Source organism: Watersipora subatra, chromosome 8 (genome assembly GCF_963576615.1).
Source record: "Watersipora subatra chromosome 8, tzWatSuba1.1, whole genome shotgun sequence".
Classification (NCBI taxonomy): domain Eukaryota; kingdom Metazoa; phylum Bryozoa; class Gymnolaemata; order Cheilostomatida; family Watersiporidae; genus Watersipora; species Watersipora subatra.
In genome coordinates, this window is record NC_088715.1 from 64,113,051 (window position 1) to 64,139,612 (window position 26,562).

Below are 26,562 nucleotides of genomic sequence, written 5' to 3' on the forward strand. Positions count from 1 at the left end.
TAATTTGAGAATTTGGGTAGCGCAAGACTCGCTGCATTCTTTTTTGTTTGAATATATTTGCAAATTTGTTAATAAATATAATAATATTGATTAACAAAATATAAATAAGTTAATGAAAAAACTTGTAAACTATTATTTATAAATTAGACTTATATATTGCTTTCTTTTATTTCCTCGTCAAAAAGCGTAAGTTTAAAGCAGTCTCGTAAACCAATTCTGTTGCTAGATGCGTTTTTCAGTTTTGCGATACTATGCATTATAACTGTCATATTTGCAATATTAGATGTCCAATAAGCGATCAGCCACAAGTCAGCTTCACCAGGATAATTGGGATGACGAGGAAGAGCAAGAAGAAGCTGGAGAGTTTAAGCAGGTTGTACATAATTTCCTGTCAAACACCAGCAAGACCTTCACAACCATTTTTAAATTTATCGTTCGCTACCTGACTTTCATTTGTATTTTATTCATTGTATTAATGTATTTCATTCACGCTAACCCAATTATGATTGTTACATGTTTGATCTAGCTAAAATTGAAATCAGGTTGAAAGAAATTAGAATTACCAAGTGAAATAAGTTCATGTTGCCTTCTGATTTAATTGGAGTTTTTGAAATTATTAGGCAGATGCATCAGAGCTAAAAGAAAGGGTTATTAAGAAAGCTAAGAGACGCGGAGTTTTGAAGGAAGATTTAGCTGATAAACCTGCTCTATTTACTGGTTTTCAAGGTACTTGTTTTTTTGTAATAAATGACTGCTGGCAACAACATGTTGAGAGTCGGAGATGTTCCTCATCAATTTACTTGTTCTGAGATTGTCTAGGTTATTTTTCCAACTTTTTGGAGGTCAAGCGATATTTTATAAGTAAATTCATGCCCAGTCTAGCAGACAAAAACATTCTGCCAGTTGTGAATAGATCTATCCTCATTAGAGATGTACCTTGATTTGTAGGGTGTGTGGAGTTATCTGATCCTTATTTACCTTTTGACAGTAGGAGCATGTTTGTGGAGAGGTGATTAATATACCTGTGTTGAAAAGTTAGTTCTCCTCATGTGGTTTTTAGAGAAACTATTGGCTTTAGTTCAACTAGTTAGCCACCTTTAGCCTAGCCCTTGATTCAAAGTGCCATATCTTGTTATAGTCTCACTTTCCTCTTCTCTCTAGGTTTTGGCATTCCTCTAGCGCAGAATCCTACATTTTCCTTCAACAAAAAAGAGGGTGAGACAACTTCTGCTGTTAAGTTCTCTCCTCTAGCCACATCTAATGGTGACTCCAACTCCAGTGTCTCGGTAAGGTAACTAGTTTCTTACTATCTCATTGTCTATTGTCTAAGTCTGTTGTATAAATATATTGTCTAAGTCTATTTTCTAAGTCTATTGTCTAAGTCTATTGTCTAAGTCTATTGTCTAAGTCTATTGTCTAAGTCTATTGTCTAAGTCTATTGCAAGCTTTGTAAAGGCATTCTCATGAAAAGATGCTCCGACTAGCTAGTTGCCTGAGAAAACATGAGTGGGCTGAGTTTTATTCATCTTGCAGTGTAGTTGGTATTGCACTTATGTGTGCATTAGTAGTTACTTGGGAACATAAGTAATATCAATAAATCGCCTTAAATTCATTCGGTCAAAAATATAATACTTTAACAGTTTTCTACTTGACACTTGGAAATTATCAAAATCATAAATAACTATTGACAGCTTCGATTTTATAACGATTGGACAAATTTTGCTATTTATAGACGTGTTCATGTTAAAGACTGTTATTGTTATACTGAGTTCATGTTAGAGACTGTTATTGTTATACTGTGTTCATGTTAAAGACTGTTATTGTTATACTGAGTTCATGTTAGAGACTGTTATTGTTATACTGTGTTCATGTTAAAGACTGTTATTGTTATACTGAGTTCATGTTAAAGACCATTATTGTTATACTGTGTTCATGTTAAAGACTGTTATTGTTATACTGAGTTCATGTTAGAGACCGTTATTGTTATACTGTGTTCATGTTAAAGACTGTTATTGTTGTACTGAGTTCATGTTAAAGACCGTTATTGTTGTACTGAGTTCATCTGGATTCAATACCTTTTGAAAAATTACGATAAAGTTAGTAGCAAAGTTTATGCGTGTACTACTAAATCAGTAATTGGGGGTGTTACTAGGTATTTATGGGTTCTTGACATATTGAAACTATTTCGCACGTAACAGCCTTATGTACAGCGGGTGCATAAAAGCTATAGCAGCCATCAATGCTTGACTTGTTAATAGCTAATATTTTGCTAGTAATGTTGTTGTCAATCACTCATCAACTTTGCACTTGTTGGTATTCTCTTTTAGGTATCGGAGAATATAACTAGTTCAACAAAAGAGAAAGTAGATGTCAACAGATCCAAGTTTCTTGCTGCATTGAAGGTCAGTTTATATCACAAATACCTGTTTTTTAAGCCCATGTTTATGGTTTATATTATCACAGTGTTAGTAGTAGAGTCACTAGTAGTCCAGTTTGAGTATCAGTACTTAGGACTATCTCAAGAAGATTACTACTATAACAAATGAAGAGTTGAGAAAACTTATCAAATGGTGAATAAAGATATGCTCTGTTTACTGTACGTGTACAATATAATATTTAGTTTATACAGCATTATATTACAATATTTTAAACCTAAAAAGATAACACCAATTAAGTTGAAAAGTGTTAAAACAGTCACATGGTATATAACGGAATTCTACAAAAAAATTACCTAAAGATTCTACTGCTTGATGTTATATATCCTTTTCTATAATCACTGAACCGCTGAGCAGCCATGGTTCAGGATCGTATGTCCTTTAGTATAATCCTTGTATCAGGCATATTGATTGGTTTCAAATTTATCACTATTTGGATTTGTGGCAGTTTGATCTGAACATACTCAGGTTGGTGCCATATATATATATATAAAAATTGTTTCCTCACCCCGGATACCCCGTATGGGTGGTAAATTCTGCTCTAACTCGGGTCTCCTACCAGAGACCTGGGAGTTTGAGCACTCGCCTCAAGATCTTAGCTGTTCCCAATAGCGCACTTTTCTGCAACTCACCTGAGTTGATTGTTGTTGGTATTTGGGCAAGCCACATTTTATGCGCCGGTGTTATTGCGCCCAGTGCTCCAATGACACCAAGTGCTCCAATATATATATATATATATATATATATATATATATATATATACAGTCAAACATGGATAACTCGCCCACGGATAGCTCGAACACATGGTTAACTCGAACAATTTCTTTGGTCCGTTCCCACTTAATGATAAATTGCTATAGATAACTCGACCTCAACTCTGTTAACTCGAACAATTTTTTTCCCAAAGGCTACCGAGACGGTTGTTATCGCTTTAGAAAATCAGTTTATTCCATCCAAGTCATAGAGGTAAACCTCAACTTTTCGTAAATCATAGGCGTCGTTATTACCACCGTCGGCAAAATATTTTTGTCAACGTCTTTTCTAAAGGTTTGGTGAATTTTGATTTTTACCAAACATCCACTTAGCGATCGCCTTTCGGAAGCATGGAAAAGTGAGGTGACCTTCGCATAAACTTCAAGAAAAATCGGCAAAATTGATCTCGGTTAAAACGCTCAAAAGAAAAAGATGTCTTTTCTTCTGAGCATTTCAACAACGATCAAGTTTTGCCAATTTTAATCTAAAAAACGTCCTGGCAATAACATCACCTTAAACAACAAAACAATCTCAAGTGATAGAAAACTCTCCTATACTTCTTGATAAAAATAGTTTTAAACTTTACATTAGAAGCATGTAATTTGAAACAAGCCATTTATGCTTTTGATTTCTATTATAGTTTGTATATGTGCATGTATCTACTAATAAATAAATAAATAAATACATGGACTTGTGACAGTGCTCTGATAACTTGAACGCTCTGATGACTTGAACACTTTCGCTCGGTCCCGTGAAGTTCGAGTTATCCATGTTTGACTGTATATATATATATATATATATATATATCAACATCCATTCGTTTACTACTAGTGTTGCACAATTTACCTGCTGCGCCACTTTCACCAGAACAATTACAAGAGCTGACAACCTCTCAGGTGAAAACAACATGTTGGTTCTGCAAAAACTAATTACAATATTAAGTTACTCTATAAACAACTAATCAAATTATCGAAGACAAATCAGCAAATGTAACTACATTTTGATGGGCAACTAAACACACGAGGTTAGAATTATACAAGCAAATTTTGCATTATTGGACGGTAATCAAGTATCTTTGCAGAAGATGAAATTTGGGCAACAGGGATGAAGTAAACACTTAGGCAGTTCATCCGTTGTGAGATTTGCATTGTATGTCAAATACATCGCATGTCAGAGAAAATATTCTCACAAGAATACAAATCGGTTCGTTTAATTCGTTTCACAGCCTAAAGCCTCATGATAAATAGATCAAGTAAATTTGAAATTGAAACAAATCATTTGTATAATATAATACTGAGCAAAGATAATAAACTAGACCAGAAATTCCACTGTCATACAGCCCACGACAAAAGTGATATTGGAAAAAAGAATGGCTACTGTTGGTTGAGAAATGCAATATTAGCAGTCAAATGGCACTGCAGTGCAATAGGATAACTGCAATGGTAGCTGTAATGTACTGGGTGTGGGTGTTATTATATACAACAAACAGCAATAATGAAAGGAAAAGATTATATGTTTATATCTCTCCCCCTGCAATAGGAGAAACGCAATATTGACCAATATTAGAAGTAAAATGCACTGATATTATTAGAATAACCAATATTATTAATATAGTAATAATATAAAACCAATGCACAATTTTCTTTACATTTCAAAACGTCATAGCTAACAATATCAAGAAGTGATATTTAATAGATTTTTAGAAAATCTATTTAAAAAAATTTTTGGTCATGACAAACAGCAATAATAAAAGGAAAGGATTATATGTTTTTATTTCTCCCCTGCAATAGGAGAAATGCAATATTAGAAGTAAAATGCACTGATATTATTAGAATAACCAATATTATTAATATAGTAATACAGTAATAATAGAAAACCAATGAACAATTTTGTTTACATTTAAAAACGTCATAGCTACCAATATCAAAAAGAATTTCCAAACTTATAATTAAATATCGTAATCTCATACAAAAGTATTTCAAAACGTCATAGCTAACAATATCACAAAGTTGTGATATTTATATAGATTTTTAGAAAATCTGTTCTACGTAGTCATTGTTCTGTAGTCATCCAAACTTATAATTAATTATTGTAATAATCTCATTAGAACCGTTAGAAAAAATATCATTGTCATTTCCTTTACATAAGGAATGTTGGACATCAGTTAGAATACCAATGTATGTACTCAAATGTGTCGGCAAATAAAAATGAAAAAATTGAAATCGACAAAAATGAAACGATTTCTGTACTCCTACGTTAGTTACCGAAACCTTCGGCAATTCGACAATGCTATAGACTGGTAAAAAGTGCACGTTATTTTTTCGTGAAATGCGCAAGACTTAATCGTTCTATTATCTGTCGCTCGGCGTTTCAATTTCCGGTCTTAACTTTTATAAAAGTGAGGCTTAGCAAGTTTTAATAACTATTTTCGGTCAAATTAATCTGTCTATTTGTGTATAATCCGATCAGATTGGTGGGTTTTAAGAGAATTTCGATAATTTACAAAGACTTGGTAACATATTTCAATAGGCCTAAATGTGTTTTTTATCGTTATTATACTTTAACTAATCTACAAAACGATGGTTAAATTTGTTGATGAAATTTTCATACAAGGGTTCGTCTCATTGTTGATGAATAATTTTCGTAAGTTATGTGCACATGCATTTATCATAAAAACTGTCAAACTTCGCTCTGCTCGTTTGGTCATGGGACTAGATTATACATTAAAATCAAACATGAAGTAATGAGGTAGTAATCTACCATATAATCTATCTAATACTGTAGTAATCTACTTTCCACTATGAAAGACAACTTTCAATAAACCTTATGCTGCATGTGAATCTGTTCCCGTAGGCGGGTAATGCAGCTAGTAATCTATAAAGAGTTTTTATCTTCACCTTACCAGAGACACAAGTTCTCTCAACTGTAGGCTCAGTTAACGCTTAGCAGGTAGTGATAAAGCAACCTGGTGTCACTTAACCTAGACTAGCTCAAGTCGTAACTAACTCGATATTTATTTATTTTTACGCTTGACTTTTAATTGTTGCATTGTTAACTTTTTTACTTATAAAACTGCGAGTATTTGTATATGTAAAGATGTTTATATGATGTATATGTCTATGTAAAGATGTTTATATGAAGTATATGTCTATGTAAAGATGTTTATATGAAGTATATGTCTATGTAAAGATGTTTATATGAAGTATATGTCTATGTAAAGGTGTTTATATGATGTATATGTCTATGTACAGGTGTTTATATGATGTATATGTCTATGTAAAGATGTTTATCTGAAGTATATGTCTATGTACAGGTGTTTATATGATGTGTTTGTCTATGAACAGGTGTTTATATGATGTGTTTGTCTATGAACAGGTGTTTATATGTTGTCTATGTAAAGACGTTTATCTGAAGTATATGTCTATGTACAGGTGTTTATATGATGTGTTTGTCTATGAACAGGTGTTTATATGATGTGTTTGTCTATGAACAGGTGTTTATATGTTGTCTATGTAAAGACGTTTATATGAAGTATATGTCTATGTACAGGTGTTTATATGATGTATATGTCTATGTACAGTTGTTTATATGATGTATATGTCTTTGTACATGTGTTTATATGGTGTATGTGTCTATGTACAGGTGTTTATAAGATGTATTTGTTTATGTGTATATGTCTATGTACAGGTGCTGAATGAAAGTATGCTAAAGTGGTTGACAAGCCATACAGAGAAGAATCCTTATTGTTTTTTCACTCCTGTTTTCGCTGACTATGACAAGCATCTTTCAAGCCTCAAGCAGCGTTATCAGTTTGAGCAAGGAGACGCCAGCTCTAAGAATGTAGTAGACATCTCTGAGGTTAGTCTTTGAATATTTCTTTGCAGGAGCTTTTGGATAATTTTAGTGTTATTATCTTCATTCGCTTTTATATTATTAGGATAGATTGATATTTCGCTTCATCATTGCGGACATAATTAATTGCTGAGTCTTCCAGCTAAGCTGTGCACAAAATGTTGGTATTACTCATATTACCGTAGTAACCCTTGTGGAAGAAATCTCAACTAAGCATCATTTTGACAGTATCCAGCCAAATTAATCACTAAATGCACATCTGTTTTTCCTATATATCAGGCTCATTGTGTTGATTGGTTATTAGCAGTGCTTTTGTATCACTCGGATACGATTGGCTCGTACAGATATTGATTTGTATCACTCGAATATGATTGGCTTGTACTAATATTGATTTGTATCACTCGGATATGATTGGCTCGTACTGATATTGATTTGTAACACTTGAATATGATTGGCTGGTACTGATATCAATTTGTATCACTTGGATATGATTGGCTAGTACTGATATCAATTTGTATCACTCGGATATGATTGGCTAGTACTGATATCAATTTGTATCACTCGGATATGATTGGCTAGTACTGATATCAATTTGTATCACTCGGATATGATTGGCTAGTACTGATATCAATTTGTATCACTCGGATATGATTGGCTAGTACTGATATCAATTTGTATCACTCGGATATGATTGGCTAGTACTGATATCAATTTGTATGACTCGGATATGATTGGCTAGTACTGATATCAATTTGTATGACTCGGATATGATTGGCTAGTACTGATATCAATTTGTATCACTCGAATATGATTGGCTCGTACAGATATTGATTTGTATCACTCGAATATGATTGGCTCGTACTGATATTGATTTGTGTCACTTGAATATGATTGGCTTGTACTGATATTGATGAGACCACTTATTGCGTTTTACTTGGAGCCAAAAGCATGCCATCGCTATGACTCTTTTCACAACTAAAAATATCAGCATGTTTGCTTGCCCTGCGCAACCACCAGACTGTTACTCCTTGCCAAACAGCACCCTAGCGCAGTGACTTATTTGGCTAAACATCTTGTGAAAACAGGCAAACTTATTTCTATCAGCAGTAATCTACAGTAATAACTTATAATCATTTGACATGCTTGAACATGAGCAGCAGGGAACATGAATGATGAACAGGAAGTATTGTTATAGCGACATAGTTGACTATCAACTTGGCTAACTAAGAGAAACACATGAGCAACTAGTGTTATCATCGTGTCGTTTAGTTTTATTCAAGGCCTTTGCGAAGCCTTGCTAAAGATGGCTTAACATTTGTTCTAAAAACCAGCCCTACACAAATACTGTACCGACAGCTTTTAACAGACCTCAAGTCCGCATTGCTTAGGTATTTAGGTCTATTATGTACAGCTGTTTGGGTATATCATCTCTTCATTAAACCCTTTTGAGAGTCAACAAAATTTATTACTACTTGATTTATACGAATTAAGTGTAATCTTTTACAACGCTATGGATATAAAAACAGCTTATTTTCTAATTTTTCACCATATATGATTGTAGTAAGAATGCATGGGCAGTAAAAGTGGTTAGTACCCGACATTTGAATGCATCAAAGTTGGACCCACCTAAATTTAGTTTTGGCATAGTTGGTTTGTCAGCTTTGAAATTGTGAAATTGTTGTGCCTTAATTTTAAATCTGTTCCATTTTCAGTGTCTTCCTTTTATCAGCTTTAAATATTTGTAGCAATTCCATTTGGTATATTTTCAAATTGTGCTTCAGCCAGAGTATATAACAGCCAGAGTATATAACATCCAGAGTATATAACAGCCAGAGTATATAACAACCAGAGTTTATAACAGCCAGAGTATATAACAGCCAGAGTATATAACAGCCAGAGTATATAACAGCCAGAGTATATAACATCCAGAGTATATAACATCCAGAGTATATAACAGCCAGAGTATATAACAGCCAGAGTATATAACAGCCAGAGTATATAACTGGCTTAACTTAATACTAGGATCTACTTTCTCTATGTCCATTCAACAGTCCAGCTGTTCACGTTTATCTCACTTTTTGATGTTTACAGACTGCTGTCTAAATGATTCTAAACTTTCCATCACAAACACTATAATGCTGCTGTTTTCACAATGCAGGCTGATGCCACCGAATCTCCCAAACCTAGTTCGACTGCTGCCATGATCAGCTCAGCTACAACTCCTGCCACATCAATCGCTGTCACAAGTCCAACACCGCTTTTCACTTTTGGAACTACTAAGAAGGTTGAGGTGGATTCTACGTGCAACGCAGAGCAGGGAGACAATTCAAAGCAGGAAGACAACACAGAGCGGGGAGACAACTCTAGAGAAGGAGACAAACCGGTCTCATCTCTTTTTAACTTTGGCACCAAGTCGTAAGTTAATTATCTATCAGTCGCTTCCGCCGTCGGTGTTTGTTCAGAGTTTTTCATTAAGATCGCAAAACTTTGCAGTTTTTCAGTCATTCCAGCTTTGAAACTTTATGTATTCAATGTTCATGGAACTCATTAACTCTTTCGCCACCATCAGCCGTGTAGTCCATGTATTATCGTATAGGTCATATGTCCACGGCTCATGGTCGTGTACTACACCGTTAGCCGTGTAGTTCATGTATGATCGTATAGATCGTATGTTCACGGCTCATGGTTGTGTAATACCCCATCAGCCGTGTAGTCCATGTATGATCATATAGGTCGTATGTTCACGGCTTATGGTCATGTACTACACCATCAGCCGTGTAGTCCATGTATGATCGTATAGGCCGTATGTTCACGGCTCATGGTCGTGTACTACACCATCAGACGTGTAGTCCATGTATGATCGTATAGGTCGTATGTCCACGGCTCATGGTCGTGTACTACGCCATGAGCCGTGTAGTACATGAGCCGTGTAGTACACGAGCCGTGTAATACATGAGCCGTGTAATACATGAGCCGTGTAATACATGAGCCGTGTAATACATGAGCCGTGTAATACATGAGCCGTGTAATACATGAGCCGTGTAGTACATGAGCCGTGTAATACATGAGCCGTGTAATACATGAGCCGTGTAATACATGAGCCGTGTAATACATGAGCCGTGTAATACATGAGCCGTGTAATACATGAGCCGTGTAGTACAACTCGGCAAAGCGTTCGTGTCTGGCCGAGAGTCGTGTGTTGCAGCTTTAGTTGACTTCGTACAAAACATTTATGATTAGTGAGTAGTTAATTAATTTGTTTGTCATTTATGTACACAAGGTTTGTGACTTCAATGAAAGAAAATAATTATCTGTATGCATTGAACTAATGGAAAATATGTTCACAGCCCATCCTCAGAGTAATTTTACTTATCAAAAACTATTTTTTATCACAATATCTTGTTAGTAATAACCAGTAGTGTTGGACGCATTACAGCAATGGAGATTTGACCAAGTGTAGATCAATGGACTTTGGGGATCATTAAACAATAGTTCTACTGAGAGTGATTATTTTACTTTTAGCTGTAATAATATTAATAACTCGTCCAACTCGGGCAATCTCTCGGTAGTAGTTAATATGACCAAAAAGGGTCTGAACTCTTTCTGCAACACAGCTGTGGCACTTTTATGGCATATGTAAAATTTTATGCCAATTAATTTGGTGCCAAAACATCTTTTATTGACAGTGTAGTTCACAAATGTGCGTACTTGTCAAATATTAGGTTTTACTGAAGATGTAGTTATCTTCTGGTAAAGAGATTAATTTGGTTATAAAAGAGTTGAAGCTGTAATCTCTAGGTGGTGAATTTTTAAGCCAGAATGCCTCAGTAACTGGCCTGTCAGTGAGTACTGTAGTACCATAACAGGCCATCCATGACAGAAAGATCAGGGAGGGTGTAATAGTCCTCCAATCAGTTTGTTTTGTAAATACTTTCCTCGGGACCAAAGTACAGTCATACTTCAACTTACGAGCTTAATGCGTTCCGAGACTGAGCTCGTATGTTAATTTACTCGCATGTTGGTGCAATTTATTTATATATAGAACAATTAAATATATATTGATTGGTTTCCACACTCTAAAAAATGCAAATAAAACACTCAAAACAAGATATTGTAACAGAAAGAACATGTTGGTTATTTTCCTAACTTACCACATGCTTTCAAAAAGCAACAATTAAAAAATAATGCAAGGAAATGTGATTAATTAAAATGTAAAATTATATACATACAATAGCAGCGAACGCTAGCATTTGCCAGGGAGGGAGATATAAGTTATCCTTCATTACGACAGTTGGCTTTGATAAATCTGGATTTTATCAATGTCTTAACAGACAAACTTAGAAGCAAACCTAAAAGCAAACCTAAAAGCAAACTTTCATTTTCAACTTAACGTAATTAAAATTTCTTCGGCGTTCATAGTTTGAAGTTTCTCGCTGGTTAGCTAATTTTTCCTTTGTTTCGCTTTCACGACCAGCCGGCCGTTTTAAGATAAACCTATCTAAGGACATTTGCCTTTGTCGCCTCATGTCGCGATTAGGACGAACACAGGTGTCGTCACAAAGGGTTAATGCACGACCACTAGCCAACTTGTCCGAATGTTTATTTTTATAGTTTTGATAGATAGCACCCGGCCTTTTCACATAGCATCGTTTCTGTACACTGTCACCGGCCAATTGTTTATCTTTTAACCGATGTCTGAGCAGTCTCTCCATAAGCGGTCGTGAAGATCGCTGTGCCGTTTATAAACTATCGTTAGTCCTTTTGCGAACTAAATGCCCTGAATATTATTTTTCTGTTTGATAATTGTGGATGTATTTCTGTCAAATTGCTGAGCTAGCTCAATCACGCATATATATTTCGCATATTTTTCAATAATTTCCCGTTAAATATCAACTGTTATCATTCGCTTTTACTTTGCATTATTTTTCATTTTACTGGCAAACTTTCGGTCAACACGCAGTACTTTTAACTCACATAATTCTGCACTGAAAATCGCGCGCAAAAAATCACTACAAAAGTATAACCTGAGCAGTTGAAAAATACAGAGTGATGCTGTGCTCATAAAACACCTCCGGCATACTTGGCAAGTGACTCACGTGCTTGTATCTCAAACATGGCTCGTATGTTAGTGCTAACACTTGCTTAAAAGCAGGCTCGTATCTCAAGTTTCTCGTATGTTGGAGCACTCGTAAGTTGAAGTATCACTGTATTTCATGATTGGATGTCACAGAGGTTCTCTCACATTTTAATAGAGTTTGTCAATATCTTTATTGTGAACTGGTTGCAGTTCTCAGCATGTTATTTGATATCATTTCTGTTACATCCTCCGCTGCAAACAACATACACAGTTCTGGAAAATTATGTGTAGGATTTCCATCACCTTGAAACCTTACCAGTGCCCCTGTAGCCTGTACTCCTATCTCAAAGTGCAAACTCTCTACTAGCTCATTGCATTTTTAGCTCGCCACCTAAAACAGACAAGGCGCCGATTAAACCTTTCTCATTTCTCTCACAACCTGTCAGTGGTACGAGCAAGAGCGACAACAATAGCATTGCTGCCAGCGAGGAAAAACTTGCTGCCACATCAACAGCCCCCATGTAAGTTTTTCTGCCAGGTACTGTTTTAACTCGTCTCTGTCAACTACCGTGGTATTCTATTGGTTAAGCCTTGCCTTCTTCAACAGGTTCTCCTTTGGTACGAAGGCACCAGCAAACACCTCTTCTGTCACAGGCTCGATATTTGGTATGTTTATCTTTTCTTGGTCTGTTTAGAAATGCTGAGACTAGGCTTGAGTGTTGAGAGCTGACTATTTGTGTGACTTCTGTGTAGTGTGCCCTCCTGTCATAACTGATCTCTGTTGATCAGTGTGCCCTCCTGTCATAACTAATCTCTGTTGATCAGTATGCCCTCCTGTCATAACTTATTTCTGTTGATCAGTGTGCCCTCCTGTCATAACTGATCTCTGTTGATCAGTGTACCCTCCTGTCATAACTGATCTCTGTTGATCAGTGTGCCCTCCTGTCATAACTGATCTCTGTTGATCAGTGTGCCCTTCAGTCATAACTGTGCTCTGTTGATCAGTGTGCCCTCCTGTCATAACCGATCTCTGTTGATCAGTGTACCCTTCTGTCATAACTGATCTCTGTTGATCAGTGTGCCCTCCTGTCATAACTGATCTCTGTTGATCAGTGTGCCCTTCAGTCATAACTGTGCTCTGTTGAGCAGTGTGCCCTCCTGTCATAACTCAGGAAGGGGTAACTCATAACTGTCTTCTCATAGATATATTTTATTTGAGATAAAATAGAGAAGGTAACTCACAACTGTCTTGTCATAGATATATTCTATTTGAGATGAAGTAGAGAAGGTAACTTCTCGGACTACCCTGATCTTACTAGAATTCTAATGTACTGTACTTGTAGGGCCAACATCCTCCACTTCAGGAACTTTCTCTTTTGGTCTTACGAAATCAACAACAACAACATCATCTTCACTGCCTACTTTTTCATTCGGTACGAAAACTTTCATTTTTTTTCAAGTATCCATATACATATACACATGCCATCATCACCGTATACATCTCTGTACCATGTTCGATATATACCATTATATTTAGCATCTTGTATACAGTAGACATTCCTATAATGTAAACCTCTTATGTAAATTCCAGTTATTGTAAAAAATTTATGCAAAGTTTTTGCTTCCTATTACGTAAAAAATTCCATATAACATGAAGCGTCAAGTCAGTGCAAGTTATCAAATTTGATTTGAATAATAAGAATCTCATACCCTACAGGATGAAAATATTCAATGGATTTAATAATTCGCGAACAGTTTATTTCGCGAATTATCAAATTCCGCGAATAATTAATTCTATTTTTAAACACAAGAGAGAATATCTACTGCCTCAAATTAAAAACTAGCCGCTAGGCTGAAGTAGTAAATGTAGCTGAGCTCTAAATTTAAAAAAATCATCGCTGGGGCTTTGAGTTCACCCTATTGCCAATGCATCACACTTCTTTACACAATTATTCAAGGTTGTCTCAAATTATTCGGCATGGCGTCGTCATCGCAAAACTATCTTTTACATTTTTTTACGTTGAAATCGACTCCATCAACCTCTAATACCAAAGTTGATGGCGATAATGAATCGGATGCGGACATTATGGTATGTATTTGATTTGCAGTGCCGATTTGTTTTTTCATAATTAACCAATTAATTTCCATGATTGACTCTTAGTTGTCCGCTAAATAGAAACCTAAACACGTGGCATACACACGTGAAGAGTTAACTCTTGCTAGCTGCAATAGAGTTAACCCTTAATAGAGAGTGATTGTGTTCATCCGCGAATAAATTAGTTCGCGGATACGCATGAAAAATGCAATTTGCGCGAAACTTAACTCCGCGAATATTTTCATCCTGTAGGGTAGTGAACCTTAAAATATCATTCTCTCTATTGCCTCATTTCGGTGAAAAATTACATATAAGGTTTTCTCTATTATATATACTGGTATCCTCTCAGTCTAGTGTCCTGTGAGAGATCGTCATGTGTACAGAGAATAAGCAGCTGCACAATTATTCAGAAATACCTGAAAGCAGTCGATTGGTGCAGATGCTAGTGTAGGTCTACTAGTCTGAATGTCACGAATTGGAGTCTCGTTAAAATCAATCAATCGCTCAACCTAACGTCTAACCCTGGCTTCGAACTGGCATACACACAAGCGGGCACCACTCTTACGATAGTAAATACATGTTTCGTTTTACTATATTTTTATACATACAATATTTTTTTAATTCTTTCCAACCGCAAACCTTGCTGTCTAAAAAAGTAAAAGAAATTGATTTAAATTGACATGAAGATGTGCACTCCCCTTAATATAAAATTATCGTAATCGTCAACACTGAACGAAGTTAAAGTGATAGGAAAAATAAGGAAAGTTGTCGATACAAACCAATAGTACCACAGGTACTGTACACAACCAATAATACCACAGTTACTGTACATGACCAATAATACCACAGTTACTGGATACAACCAATAATACCACAGTTACTGTACACAACCAATAATACCACAGTTACTGTACACAACCAATAATACCACAGTTACTGTACACAACCAATAATACCACAGTTACTGTACACAACCAATAATACCACAGTTACTGGACACAACCAATAATACCACAGTTACTGTACACAACCAATAATACCACAGTTACTGTACACAACCAATAATACCACAGCTACTGTACACAACCAATAATACCACAGTTACTGTACACATCCAATAATACCACAGTTATTGTACACAACCAATAATACCACAGTTACTGTACACAACCAATAATACCACAGTTACTGTACAGTCATTAAATTAAAAAGTTCGGTTTAGTTTTTTTCCTATTTGAAGGACCAAAGTGGTAAGTTACAATATCTATATATCAAATATCGGTCTACCCTTTCTGAGCGTTTGCCTAATATGTATTGACATCCAAGAAAGTATGTAGGACATGCCTTGGTGTCAGTTATTTATTTGCCATAAAAAGCAGGCACTGTTGCAGATTACCTATTCATTCTCTCATGTTCAATTGTATGGCACCAGTTTTCATACTCGCTTATTGCGGTGTGATACACTACGCTTGTATCTCTGCGTTCTAATGAATAATTGCATAGCGCTATAGACTTGTGAGTCATGGTTCTAATTCTTTGAACTAAATGTCCCTCATGTGTTTTCCAACAGTCGATGAGCAATCGTGAGTTTTTACTTTTAGGTAAAACTGTAAGTAGTGGCAACAGCAGCATAAGTGCTGGCAGCACCGCTGCCACGTCCGGCTTCTCCTTCAAGTCAGGTGAGTGTAAACACTTCACAATGAAAGGTTTTAACGTGTCTTTTTTTGCTTTGGTCTTTTAACTTTCACCTGCTACCTGTTGCTAACCTGCTACCTGTTGCCATTGGCTTTTTTAACAGAGCTGCTATTATTAGTACTTTGGCTTTTCAGCCGCAAAAATTGGCTGATATTCATAGTTTTGCCTAAAGTCATTTCCTGCTTCATTTTTTGATAAAATTCTCTGTTGTTACCAACAACTCCTTTGTCATGTGTGTCCGGTTTCAGGTACAACCCAGTCTAAGCATGAGTTTATCTTCTATGCATAAATTTGTCCAATCATTGGCTTAACTTATGTGTAAAAGTTTTACCATTATTCTATGGCTATAGAAATTGCTAAGGCTAAGACCGAGGAGACTCAGGCTGCTCCCAGCAATGAAGAGGAGGAATATGTGCCACCCAAGCCCGAGGTCGAAAACAAAATTACAGAAGATGATGCTCTCTATACTAAACGGTAATTTTACTATTAATTTTTTATATTACACTTTTTGTTAAAATTTGAGCAGTAGTTGCTGCATTGTTTCTCATTTGTTTGGTGGAGGAGTCTATATTTTTTATTATAACACTCAAAAAGTTGCTGCATCATCTTAAAATAGCTTCCAACTTGAACGCTTTACACTGGCATGTATGGTTAGGGAGCCCTTCTATAATAATAGCTTCCAACACAGGGACACGTTACGCAGACACGTATGGTTAGGGTGCCCTTCTATAATAATAGCTTCCAACACAGGGACACGTTACGCTGACACGTATGGTTAGGGTGCCCTTCTATAATAATAGCTTCTAACACAGGGACACGTTACACTGACACGTATGGTTAGGGAGCCCTTCTATAATAATAGCTTCCAACACAGGGACACGTTACGCTGACACGTATGGTTAGGGTGCCCTTCTATAATAATAGCTTCTAACACAGGGACACGTTACACTGACACGTATGGTTAGGGAGCCCTTCTATAATAATAGCTTCCAACACAGGGACACGTTACGCTGACACGTATGGTTAGGGTGCCCTTCTATAATAATAGCTTCCAACACAGGGACACGTTACGCTGACACGTATGGTTAGGGTGCCCTTCTATAATAATAGCTTCCAACACAGGGACACGTTACACTGACATGTATGGTTAGGTGCCCTTCTATAGTCCTTATTCTCAGGGTTTCAAACTTTGGCCGGCGATCAATAGTATATTCCTTTTATAACTACAACTTTCCATCATATACTTACACCTATATCTATTGGTGTGTTATTGTTGTACGTATGTAGAACTTTTTATTTGAGTTAATAAATGTTTTCGTATGTTAGTTATTAGTAATGTTTTTCATTATATGCCAAAACAAAACTGAGAAGACAGAAATCAGGAATTCATGAGTTGAACAAGTGCCTAAAGTTGCTAATCTAATAGTATCGCAGAGTGAGGATAGTGATTTGTTAGTTGGACTAACAGAAAGTTCATCATAAACTGAAACACATGATGGTGGATATTGTATGTTGAGACAATGTGCATTGTGAAATGATCATTTAGATATTGTTATATTGTTGCTAAAACACAGTTGATAAGTTGTGCCAATACAGAGATTCATATTCATCTAAATTTTACCTTGAAGTTTCAACTCAAATACATCTTATAGTCGTACACGTGTATGAACGAATTGTATTTGTATTGAATTGTATATGTATTGAATTTTATATGTAATGATTTGTATATGTATTGAATTGTATATGTATTGAATTGTATATGTGTTGAATTGTATATGTATTGAATTGTATATGTATTGAATTGTATATGTAATGAATTGTATATGTATTGAACTGTATATGTATTGAATTGTATATGTATTGAATTGCATATGTACTGAATTGTATATGTATTGAATTGTATTTGTGTTGAATTGTATATGTATTGAATTATATATGTATTGAATGGTATATGTAATGAATTGTATATGTATTGCACTGTATATGTATTGAATTGTATATGTATTGAACTGTATATGTATTGAATTGTATTTGTATTGAATTTTACATGTAATGATTTGTATATGTATTGAATTGTATATGTATTGAATTGTATATGTGTTGAATTGTATATGTATTGAATTGTATATGTATTGAATTGCATATGTATTGAATTGTATATGTATTGAACTGTATATGTATTGAATTGTATTTGTATTGAATTTTACATGTAATGATTTGTATATGTATTGAATTGTATATGTATTGAATTGTATATGTGTTGAATTGTATATGTATTGAATTGTATATGTATTGAATTGCATATGTATTGAATTGTATATGTAATGAACTGTATATGTATTGAATTGTATTTGTATTGAATTTTACATGTAATGATTTGTATATGTATTGAATTGTATATGTATTGAATTGTATATGTGTTGAATTGTATATGTGTTGAATTTTACATGTAATGATTTGTATATGTATTGAATTGTATATGTATTGAATTGTATATGTGTTGAATTGTATATGTATTGAATTGTATATGTATTGAATTGCAAATGTGTTGAATTGTATATGTATTGAATTGCATATGTATTGAATTGTATATGTATTGAACTGTATATGTATTGAATTGTATTTGTATTGAATTTTACATGTAATGATTTGTATATGTATTGAATTGTATATGTATTGAATTGTATATGTGTTGAATTGTATATGTATTGAATTGTATATGTATTGAATTGCATATGTATTGAATTGTATATGTATTGAACTGTATATGTATTGAATTGTATTTGTATTGAATTTTACATGTAATGATTTGTATATGTATTGAATTGTATATGTATTGAATTTTACATGTAATGATTTGTATATGTATTGAATTGTATATGTATTGAATTGTATATGTGTTGAATTGTATATGTATTGAATTGTATATGTATTGAACTGTATATGTATTGAATTGTATTTGTATTGAATTTTACATGTAATGATTTGTATATGTATTGAATTGTATATGTATTGAATTGTATATGTGTTGAATTGTATATGTGTTGAATTGTATATGTATTGAATTGTATATGTATTGAATTGCATATGTATTGAATTCTTGTGTTTAAGAATTACAGCAGAGCTGTTTTGAGAGATTATTTAGTTTATACCAATTGTCCTGCAGTTCAGTTCTAGCTGTAGATACCATTCTAGTTGGGGTCTGGTCAGTTCTGGTTGTAGTCTGGTCATTTTCTGGTTATAGTCTGGTCAGTTCTGGCTGTAGTCTGGTCAGTTTTTGGTTATAGTCTTGTCATTTTTTGTTGTAGTCTGGTCAATTCTGGTTGTAGTCCGGTCAGTTTTGGTTGTGATCTGGTCATTTTTTGTTATAGTTTGGTCAGTTCTGGTTGAAGTCTGGTCATTTTTTGTTATAGTCTGGTCAGTTCTGGTTGTAGTCTGTTCAGTTTTAGCCTAGTCAGTTATAGTCTGGTCATTTTTTGTTATAGTCTGGTCATTTTTTGTTATAGTCTGGTTGGTTCTGGTTGTAGTCTGGTCAGTTTTGGTTGTAGTCTGGTCAGTTCTGCTTGTAGTCTGGTCAGTTCTGATTGTGGTCTGGCCCATTTCTGACTATTTATGTAAAGTTTAAAATGAGCAAACAAAGACCTCTTACTCGCAATCAGCTGCATTTATGTTTAATGTGTTTGGAGTTGTCTACTTTATGTTTAATGTGTTTATGCTAAGACTCGGTTTCACACCAGTTTGCATTGTGTAGCGTTTTGGAGTTGTCTACTTTAGGCATTGCCTATGTATGTTGCTATACACTGTGTCTATTTACATCCATTTCTACATTCAAAAACTACTTGATTTGTCTAGTCTCACGACCTACACTGTCTTGTAGAGTCAAGTTATTCTACAACAAGGATGGTAAGTATGTCGACAAGGGAGTTGGTAACCTGTTTATCAAGCCACTCGAGAGTGGAAAGAATGGTGTGCTGATAAGGGCTGACACTAACCTTGGTATGTATGACACTTGCATTTCATGTCACCATTGCCATGGCCTTTTTTTGAATAGCCTTTAGTTGTTTTCCATCATACCACTCAAGAGAGCGTGGAATATTTCCATGCATCTTTTAAGCATTGCTGGAGTTATCTGCTTATCCTTTTATCTATGCCTTGTAGCAAACTGCATGTTCTCTTAGTCATATTGTGACTGACTGGCATAAGAACGGCAATTCTTAAAGATTTTAATGTAGATAACCAGCTCTCTGCTTCCATATTGCCTGAATAGATGGCCTACAAATGAACTTAAGTAGAGGGATATAAATGTTATTAGAGGGAGATAATTCCTAGCAGAGGGAGATGAACCCTAGTAGAGAGAAAGATAAACATTAGTAGAGTGAAATAAACTCTAATAGATGGTGATAAACCCTAATTGAGGGAGATGAACGCTAGTCGAGGGAGATGAACCCTAATTGAGGGAGATGAACGCTAGTCGAGGGAGATGAACCCTAGTCGAGGGAGATGAACCCCCGTAGAGGAAAATGAACTCTAGTATATGTAAATTCATCACGCATAATGCAGATAATCACTGATATTTTCAGTAAAGGTGCTACTGCGATGGACTCACTGTGAGATGATCATTTCGTTGACCTGTAAAAGTAATTCTGCTCTTTTATAATTTGCTCAGCATCTATAGTTTCTCTTTTCTTGTCTCGTCTCGCTTGCTCATAGCATTTTCGTTATTGATATTATAATTACTATTCTGGCAGAGCTGTCGAACATACTGTCCTTAAGCTCTCTATTCGAAAATGAGTCATATTACCTTAGACTTAACTCATAACTGAGGTTAAACTTTGAGTTTTACTGATTTAACGCAAGCCTGTCAGTATAAACACTTGATAATAACCCCAGTATCTAAGTTCTCATGACATTCCCTCGCTGTGCCAGCTGTTCTATTGTCCCAGCCCAGCTGGAGTGTTTATATGTTTGAAAACGTAAAATACATGAACTATATCACTGAAGTTAAACTGTTTTATATCACAACTTGCTACCCTCTTATTCAACAGAGTGATGCTAGTTGTAGCCATTAATATGACAATTACTATGCTTTTGAATCTTAACTCATTCACTCTACTTGTCATGTCTTGGACCACAGTCTTTACTTATTCACTCTACTTGTTATGTCTTGGACCACAGTTTCCAACTATACTCATTCTTTATAATTGTTTGTTGTAGGAACCATTCTGCTGAACATATCACTATCAGATTCCATCCCTATACAGAGGATGGGAAAGAACAATGTTACTCTAGTCTGTGTACCCAACCCACCAATGGAGGTGGGCAAGGGGGCCCCTGAGCCGCCTCCACCCACCATGCTTCTTATCAGGGTCAAGGAATCTTCAGACGCTGATGAGCTTTTTGAAAAACTCAACGAATATAAGTCGGACTCCTAAGGCTAAGATGAATAAGTATCAATGACTTGCGAGGCCTCTACAGCAGTGCAATTATTTTGTTTCTACCTACATACATGGAACCGAGCAAATACAGTATTTTCATTGCCATAAGCCGGTTCCTCATGTAATGTTATACTTGTCACTTTCTATTTCTATCATCAACAGACAATTATAAGTTTCTCAGACTAGATGAAGTACCAGACCTCCCAACTCATTCTTATTCGGGAGTAACAGACCTACCAACTCATTCTTATTCAGGAGCATTTCTATACTGGACCAGGCTGTTTTTGCTATGAATCTAAATATACAAATGATCAGTCAAGCTAAAGCTCTACTATTTTACAAAATAAATTGATACAACTTTGCCTTCCGAAACTATTGACGCCGGTACTAATAACTGTTAGCTCTACCAGTTGTGTTGGTATAGCGAGCTTGGTAATTACTATATTACCACTTAAACATTATAATAAGGCAGCGAGTTTGCTACCTTATCATGATGTTCCGGTTGAATCCGGTAGCCACCCTTTGTGGCTAGTTAGAATACATTCCCAGGTTTATTGGAACGCAGCCTTTCATTTTGTGATTCCTGGAAAGTACACACATCATTAGGTAATGAGAAACGATACAAGGTAAACAGGAGGAGAAAATTATTACAAAACATTTAAACCTTTGTAGCTTAAATAGTGTAACATACAATTGTTCGTTGTATAGTGTTGTTCGATAAAATTTAAATTGCATCTGATAGACCTATTACGCAGGTATGTCACCTTGAAATTCGTTTTGCGAAATTATAGGAGTTGTATTCTACCGACTGCAGTACAAAGAAAAGCTGCAAATTGAATAGCTGAATCACTAATGTAAACAGTATTGATATCCGGCTTCATTCTCGCACGCTCATTGCCCGCCCCATATTTTAAGTTATGCAAATAAATTACAAGTTATTCGACGATACGCCAATGGTTTCGTTTGCAATAACTTTATTAGTAGTTGTATAATAGAGATTAACTATTTGATATAAGTGAACTGAATTAGTAAAGTAGCAATGAAACTAAAAAACGACTAGTAATAACGTCATGCCTAAGAAGACTGCTGCCAGCATTCGCCACGGAAGCAATGGAGGAAAGGTGAGTCCGGCTGCTTCAGAATGTGCTTTAAGTAAATATATTACAAATGAACGTAGGTATAATAAAATAAATAATATATGATTATTTTTACATGCTTTATCTCAAAAAAGTTTATAACCTGTTGTTGCTTCAGGGTTGCTAAAATTTTTGCTAATGTATGTAAAGTCTACAATAAGAAATTACTGGACTGCAGCACGCGTTTAGCTAAATTTGTTTAAATGTGTTTTAATGTTATTATTGTTTGTTTTTATGCCTTACATTTGCGTTGCAGCCTGCTAGTACCCTACCGAGCATGGGTGCGAGCAGCCACCAGTTTATGCCGAACTTCGGAATGGATCTAGGAATGAACACGGGCCCTGCTTTTGCGTCGCCCGGAGCTCCTGGTAGACCGCAACATCCTAGCAACAATGAAAAAAGAAAAATAGGAAAATCTTCTGGTAAGAAAAAGATTGGAGTGTGTGTGTGTGTGGTGTTTGTGGGTGTGTGCGTGTGGATGTGATGGGTGTAGTGTGTGTGTGCGCGCGTGTGTGTGTTCGTGTGTTTGCGTGTGTGTGTGGTGTGGTGGGTGGTGTGTGTGTGTGCGTGCGTGTATGTGTGTGCATGCATACATTCGTGCGGGTGTGTATGTGTGCGGTGTTTGTGTGGTGTTTGTATGGTGTGTGTGTGTGTGGCGTTTATGTGGTGTGTATGTGGTGTGTATACGTGGTGTGTGTGTGCCCGCACGTGTGCGTGTGTGTGCCCGCATGTGTGCGTGCAGAGCGTGTGTGTGTAGAGTTTTCTCCTACTCCCTACTACTGTTTATTATACTTATGAATACTGTCGTTTAGGAACATCGTAATGGAAGTAATAACACATATTTCTAACATTTGTTTACAGTAATAACTTAAACGCAAAAGCCCTTTACATATTTTACTACCGAAGAATTTTGTCAAATATGAAGAGTTTATAATTAATGCATTAGTGATGTTATGGTTTATTAAAATGTATTGAAATTTTGTTAAATGAACCCATTAGTATAAATCTAGGAGCTTGAACATTAAACACAGAGCTGCTGTCTTTATGGCATGGTGTATAGCAGCGTTTTTGTACACTTTGTATGTTGAAACATTAAAATTTTTCTGTAAGGCTAAATTTTGCAGCAAAACTTCCACAAATACTCTGGAGTCATTACAAGTTTAGTCTTAGAGTTCAAGGACATGTTCAAGGACTTATAGTACAACTTGGTCCATGCATTATAAGCCTACACTAGATCAATACTGCCATATTGCAGAGAAATTTCTTACAGAATTAACAATATTAGCTAATTTGTACCCAAACATTTACATATATTTTTTGCTAGAGATCTTCCTCTTCTCTCCGTGACATAGAAATGTTTTAGTTGTTCACTACACATGGTACTTTCTATAAGCTTCTGCTGTGCGGCCTACAAACAGATGATAAGCAGATTTGCGTATCTGCCATCCGATAGCTATTCAAGTCTGATCAATGCAATCAAAGGCTATTGAGGAATAATAGAACAGCAGCTCTACGCTGTTCAATGAGTTAGCGATGAAGCCGCCTAAAATGACTATAGAGTCAGCTTCGTATGCTTTGCTGCTAACTGTAAAGCTGGTAGTTGAACTGAATGAGCATTTCAAATACACGCTATTTGTATTTTTCTCGTTCTCTTAGTATCGAGTTTTCTTAAAAAACGATTTTTATTTCTAAATTTTAATTGCAAAATTCAATCTTACATATCAGGTTTTTTATATTTTGCTGTTCCTAAAACTTACATCAAGTTACTAAACCTGGTTAGCAGATCACATAATTAGTTAGTACGTTAGTTAGTACATTAGTTAGTACATTAGTTAGTACATTAGTTAGTACATTAGTTAGTACATTAGTTAGTACATTAGTTAGTACATTAGTTAGTACATTAGTTAGTACATTAGTTAGTACATTAGTTAATACATTAGTTAGTACATTAGTTAGTACATTAGTTAGTACATTAGTTAGTACATTAGTTAGTACATTAGTTAGTACATTAGTTGGTACATTAGTTAGTACATTAGTTAATACATTAGTTAGTACATTAGATAGTACATTATTTAGTACATTAGTTAGTACATTAGTTAATACATTATTTAGTACATTAGTTAGTACATTAGTTAATAAATTAGTTAGTACATTAGTTAGTACATTAGTTAGTACATTAGTTAGTACATTAGTTAATACATTAGTTAGTACATTAGTTAATACATTAGTTAGTACATTAGTTAGTACATTAGTTAGTACATTAGTTAGTACATTAGTTAGTACATTAGTTAGTACATTAGTTAGTACATAATTTATTGTGATCACTTTGTCTTTCTTTCAGCAAACACTATTTAAGCTGCAATGCCTTATCAGTGGCAGTAAAATGTTATAACCCTAGTTCATGTGACGCATAGTTCAAGTTAGGTGCCCTTTCTGATACCTTTTAATAACACTTCAGAATTACTTTCAGTCTAAAACAGATTGTTTTATGTTGATTTGGAGTTACGTAGCTACCAATTGTACTTTCCTTCCAAAGATCATCAAAATATTTGAGCACAAGTTGCAGGAGAGGATAACTGCGTCAACATATTTACAAGGCAAAACCTTTTGTGGCTCAAAAACAGAGCTGCATAGAAATCAGTGTTGCAGCCTAAACTACCTATAAGACAGTCATTGTCGAAATGACCCATGTGAAAGAGAGAAAACACAAAAAACCAACAAAAAACAATTTTTAGTGTGATCCGCATTTGCATCCTAGAAATCTTTTATATTCTACCTACTACTCCCCACCTTTTCTGAAGGCACCGACTTTGCATTTCTCTCTCATGTTAGTTTTATTGCAGATAAAAAAGGCTCTGTTAAAAACGCACCACAGCAGCTAGCGGCAGCCCCTACCGCTCTCGCAACTCCTCCTGCCCAGAAGTCCAAGGCTGGCATACCACCTCCTCCTTCTCATGGCACAAGAAATATGGCTACACTTCCTAGGTAGGATAACCCATGACATGTCTACATGCGGGAAAACTGTTGCCAAGCTAAATTAGATGCCTTTTTTGGAATTTGTGATGGAGTTTGTATTGGGACCCATCTTTGTTTGTTACTTGTGATCGATGCTACTGCAATGCTGATGATGTGGTAAAACTTTGCATATTCTATGTGACGCGGATCCGATAGTTGAAACTTGGGTCTTGGCATTGCGTGTGGTACACAACTTTATATGATAGACAACTACTTATGATAGACCACTCCATATGATAGACAACTCCATATGATAGACCACTCCATATGATAGACCACTTCATATGATAGACAACTTCATATGATAGACAACTCCATATGATAGATAACTCCATATGATAGGTAACTCCATAGGGCAGGCAAATGCAAATGATAGACAGCATCACATGCTAGATAACTCCATATGCTGGAATGTAGATGCCTGCAAAGTATATAGTTGCATCTATGCATATTCTGTCAAAAAATTGTTGTTTTTGACTTCTCTAATTACTAGGATAGAAAATATGTGTCATCGAATCCTTGCCCATTTTTGTAAAACATCCATATATTGCGTCTTTAATTCATAGATTTATGAATTTCATAAAGTTGTCAAGAAAGAGTACTCTGTTGTCTTTTTTTGCAGCATGAAACTCAATTCAATATCTGGGGCTGAATCTCCTAATCTAATCAAATCACAACCCTTGCCTAAAATAGGCAGCGGCAAGCCTAGTCAGCAGGTAACTGAGGGCCAGACAATAGTTGGTTGTATCTTTTACAACTTTATTTGAAATTGTTGCCTCTTACTTTGCTTTGTCAGTGATGTGTTGGACTATTCTCTTGTGGCATTCCGCTTGTAACATGATCTAACTGGAATCATCTTCCGTTGATTCTACTTTACGTTACCTTGCAGTTTGGTATTGAGAGGAGCTGACAACACCCTTTAATAAAGCTTTTTGTAGCACTAGCCATTGTTCAGTCAGTTATTTATAAAGCTTTTTATTACATTAAAACCTTAACGTGTGAAGTGTGAAGTTAATCTGTTCAACTATTTGATTTGTAATCTGACAACACCATCTGTTGATGCTAATAT

The 26,562-nt window shown here is 35.4% G+C and overlaps 2 protein-coding genes across 2 annotated transcripts in view; both read left to right on the forward strand.

Moving 5' to 3' along the window:
- Positions 1-267: 267 nt before the first annotated feature.
- On the forward strand, positions 268-21,705 carry LOC137401559 (nuclear pore complex protein Nup50-like). Its single transcript, XM_068087980.1, has 13 exons — positions 268-373; positions 621-726; positions 1,162-1,286; positions 2,328-2,402; positions 6,876-7,046; positions 9,199-9,455; positions 12,501-12,638; positions 12,725-12,783; positions 13,461-13,550; positions 15,814-15,891; positions 16,258-16,381; positions 19,785-19,903; positions 21,122-21,705. The coding sequence occupies exons 1-13, from the start codon at positions 284-286 to the stop codon at positions 21,337-21,339; spliced, it is 1,650 nt and encodes a 549-aa protein (XP_067944081.1). The 5' UTR covers positions 268-283; the 3' UTR covers positions 21,340-21,705.
- Positions 21,706-22,779: 1,074 nt separating this feature from the next.
- The window catches only part of LOC137402842 (uncharacterized), a 48,007-nt gene continuing 44,224 nt past the window's right edge, over positions 22,780-26,562 (forward strand). The window contains exons 1-3 of the mRNA XM_068089350.1: positions 22,780-22,900; positions 25,322-25,463; positions 26,116-26,209. Coding sequence (XP_067945451.1) covers positions 22,780-22,900; positions 25,322-25,463; positions 26,116-26,209 — 357 coding nt within the window. The remainder of the gene's footprint in view (positions 22,901-25,321; positions 25,464-26,115; positions 26,210-26,562) is intronic.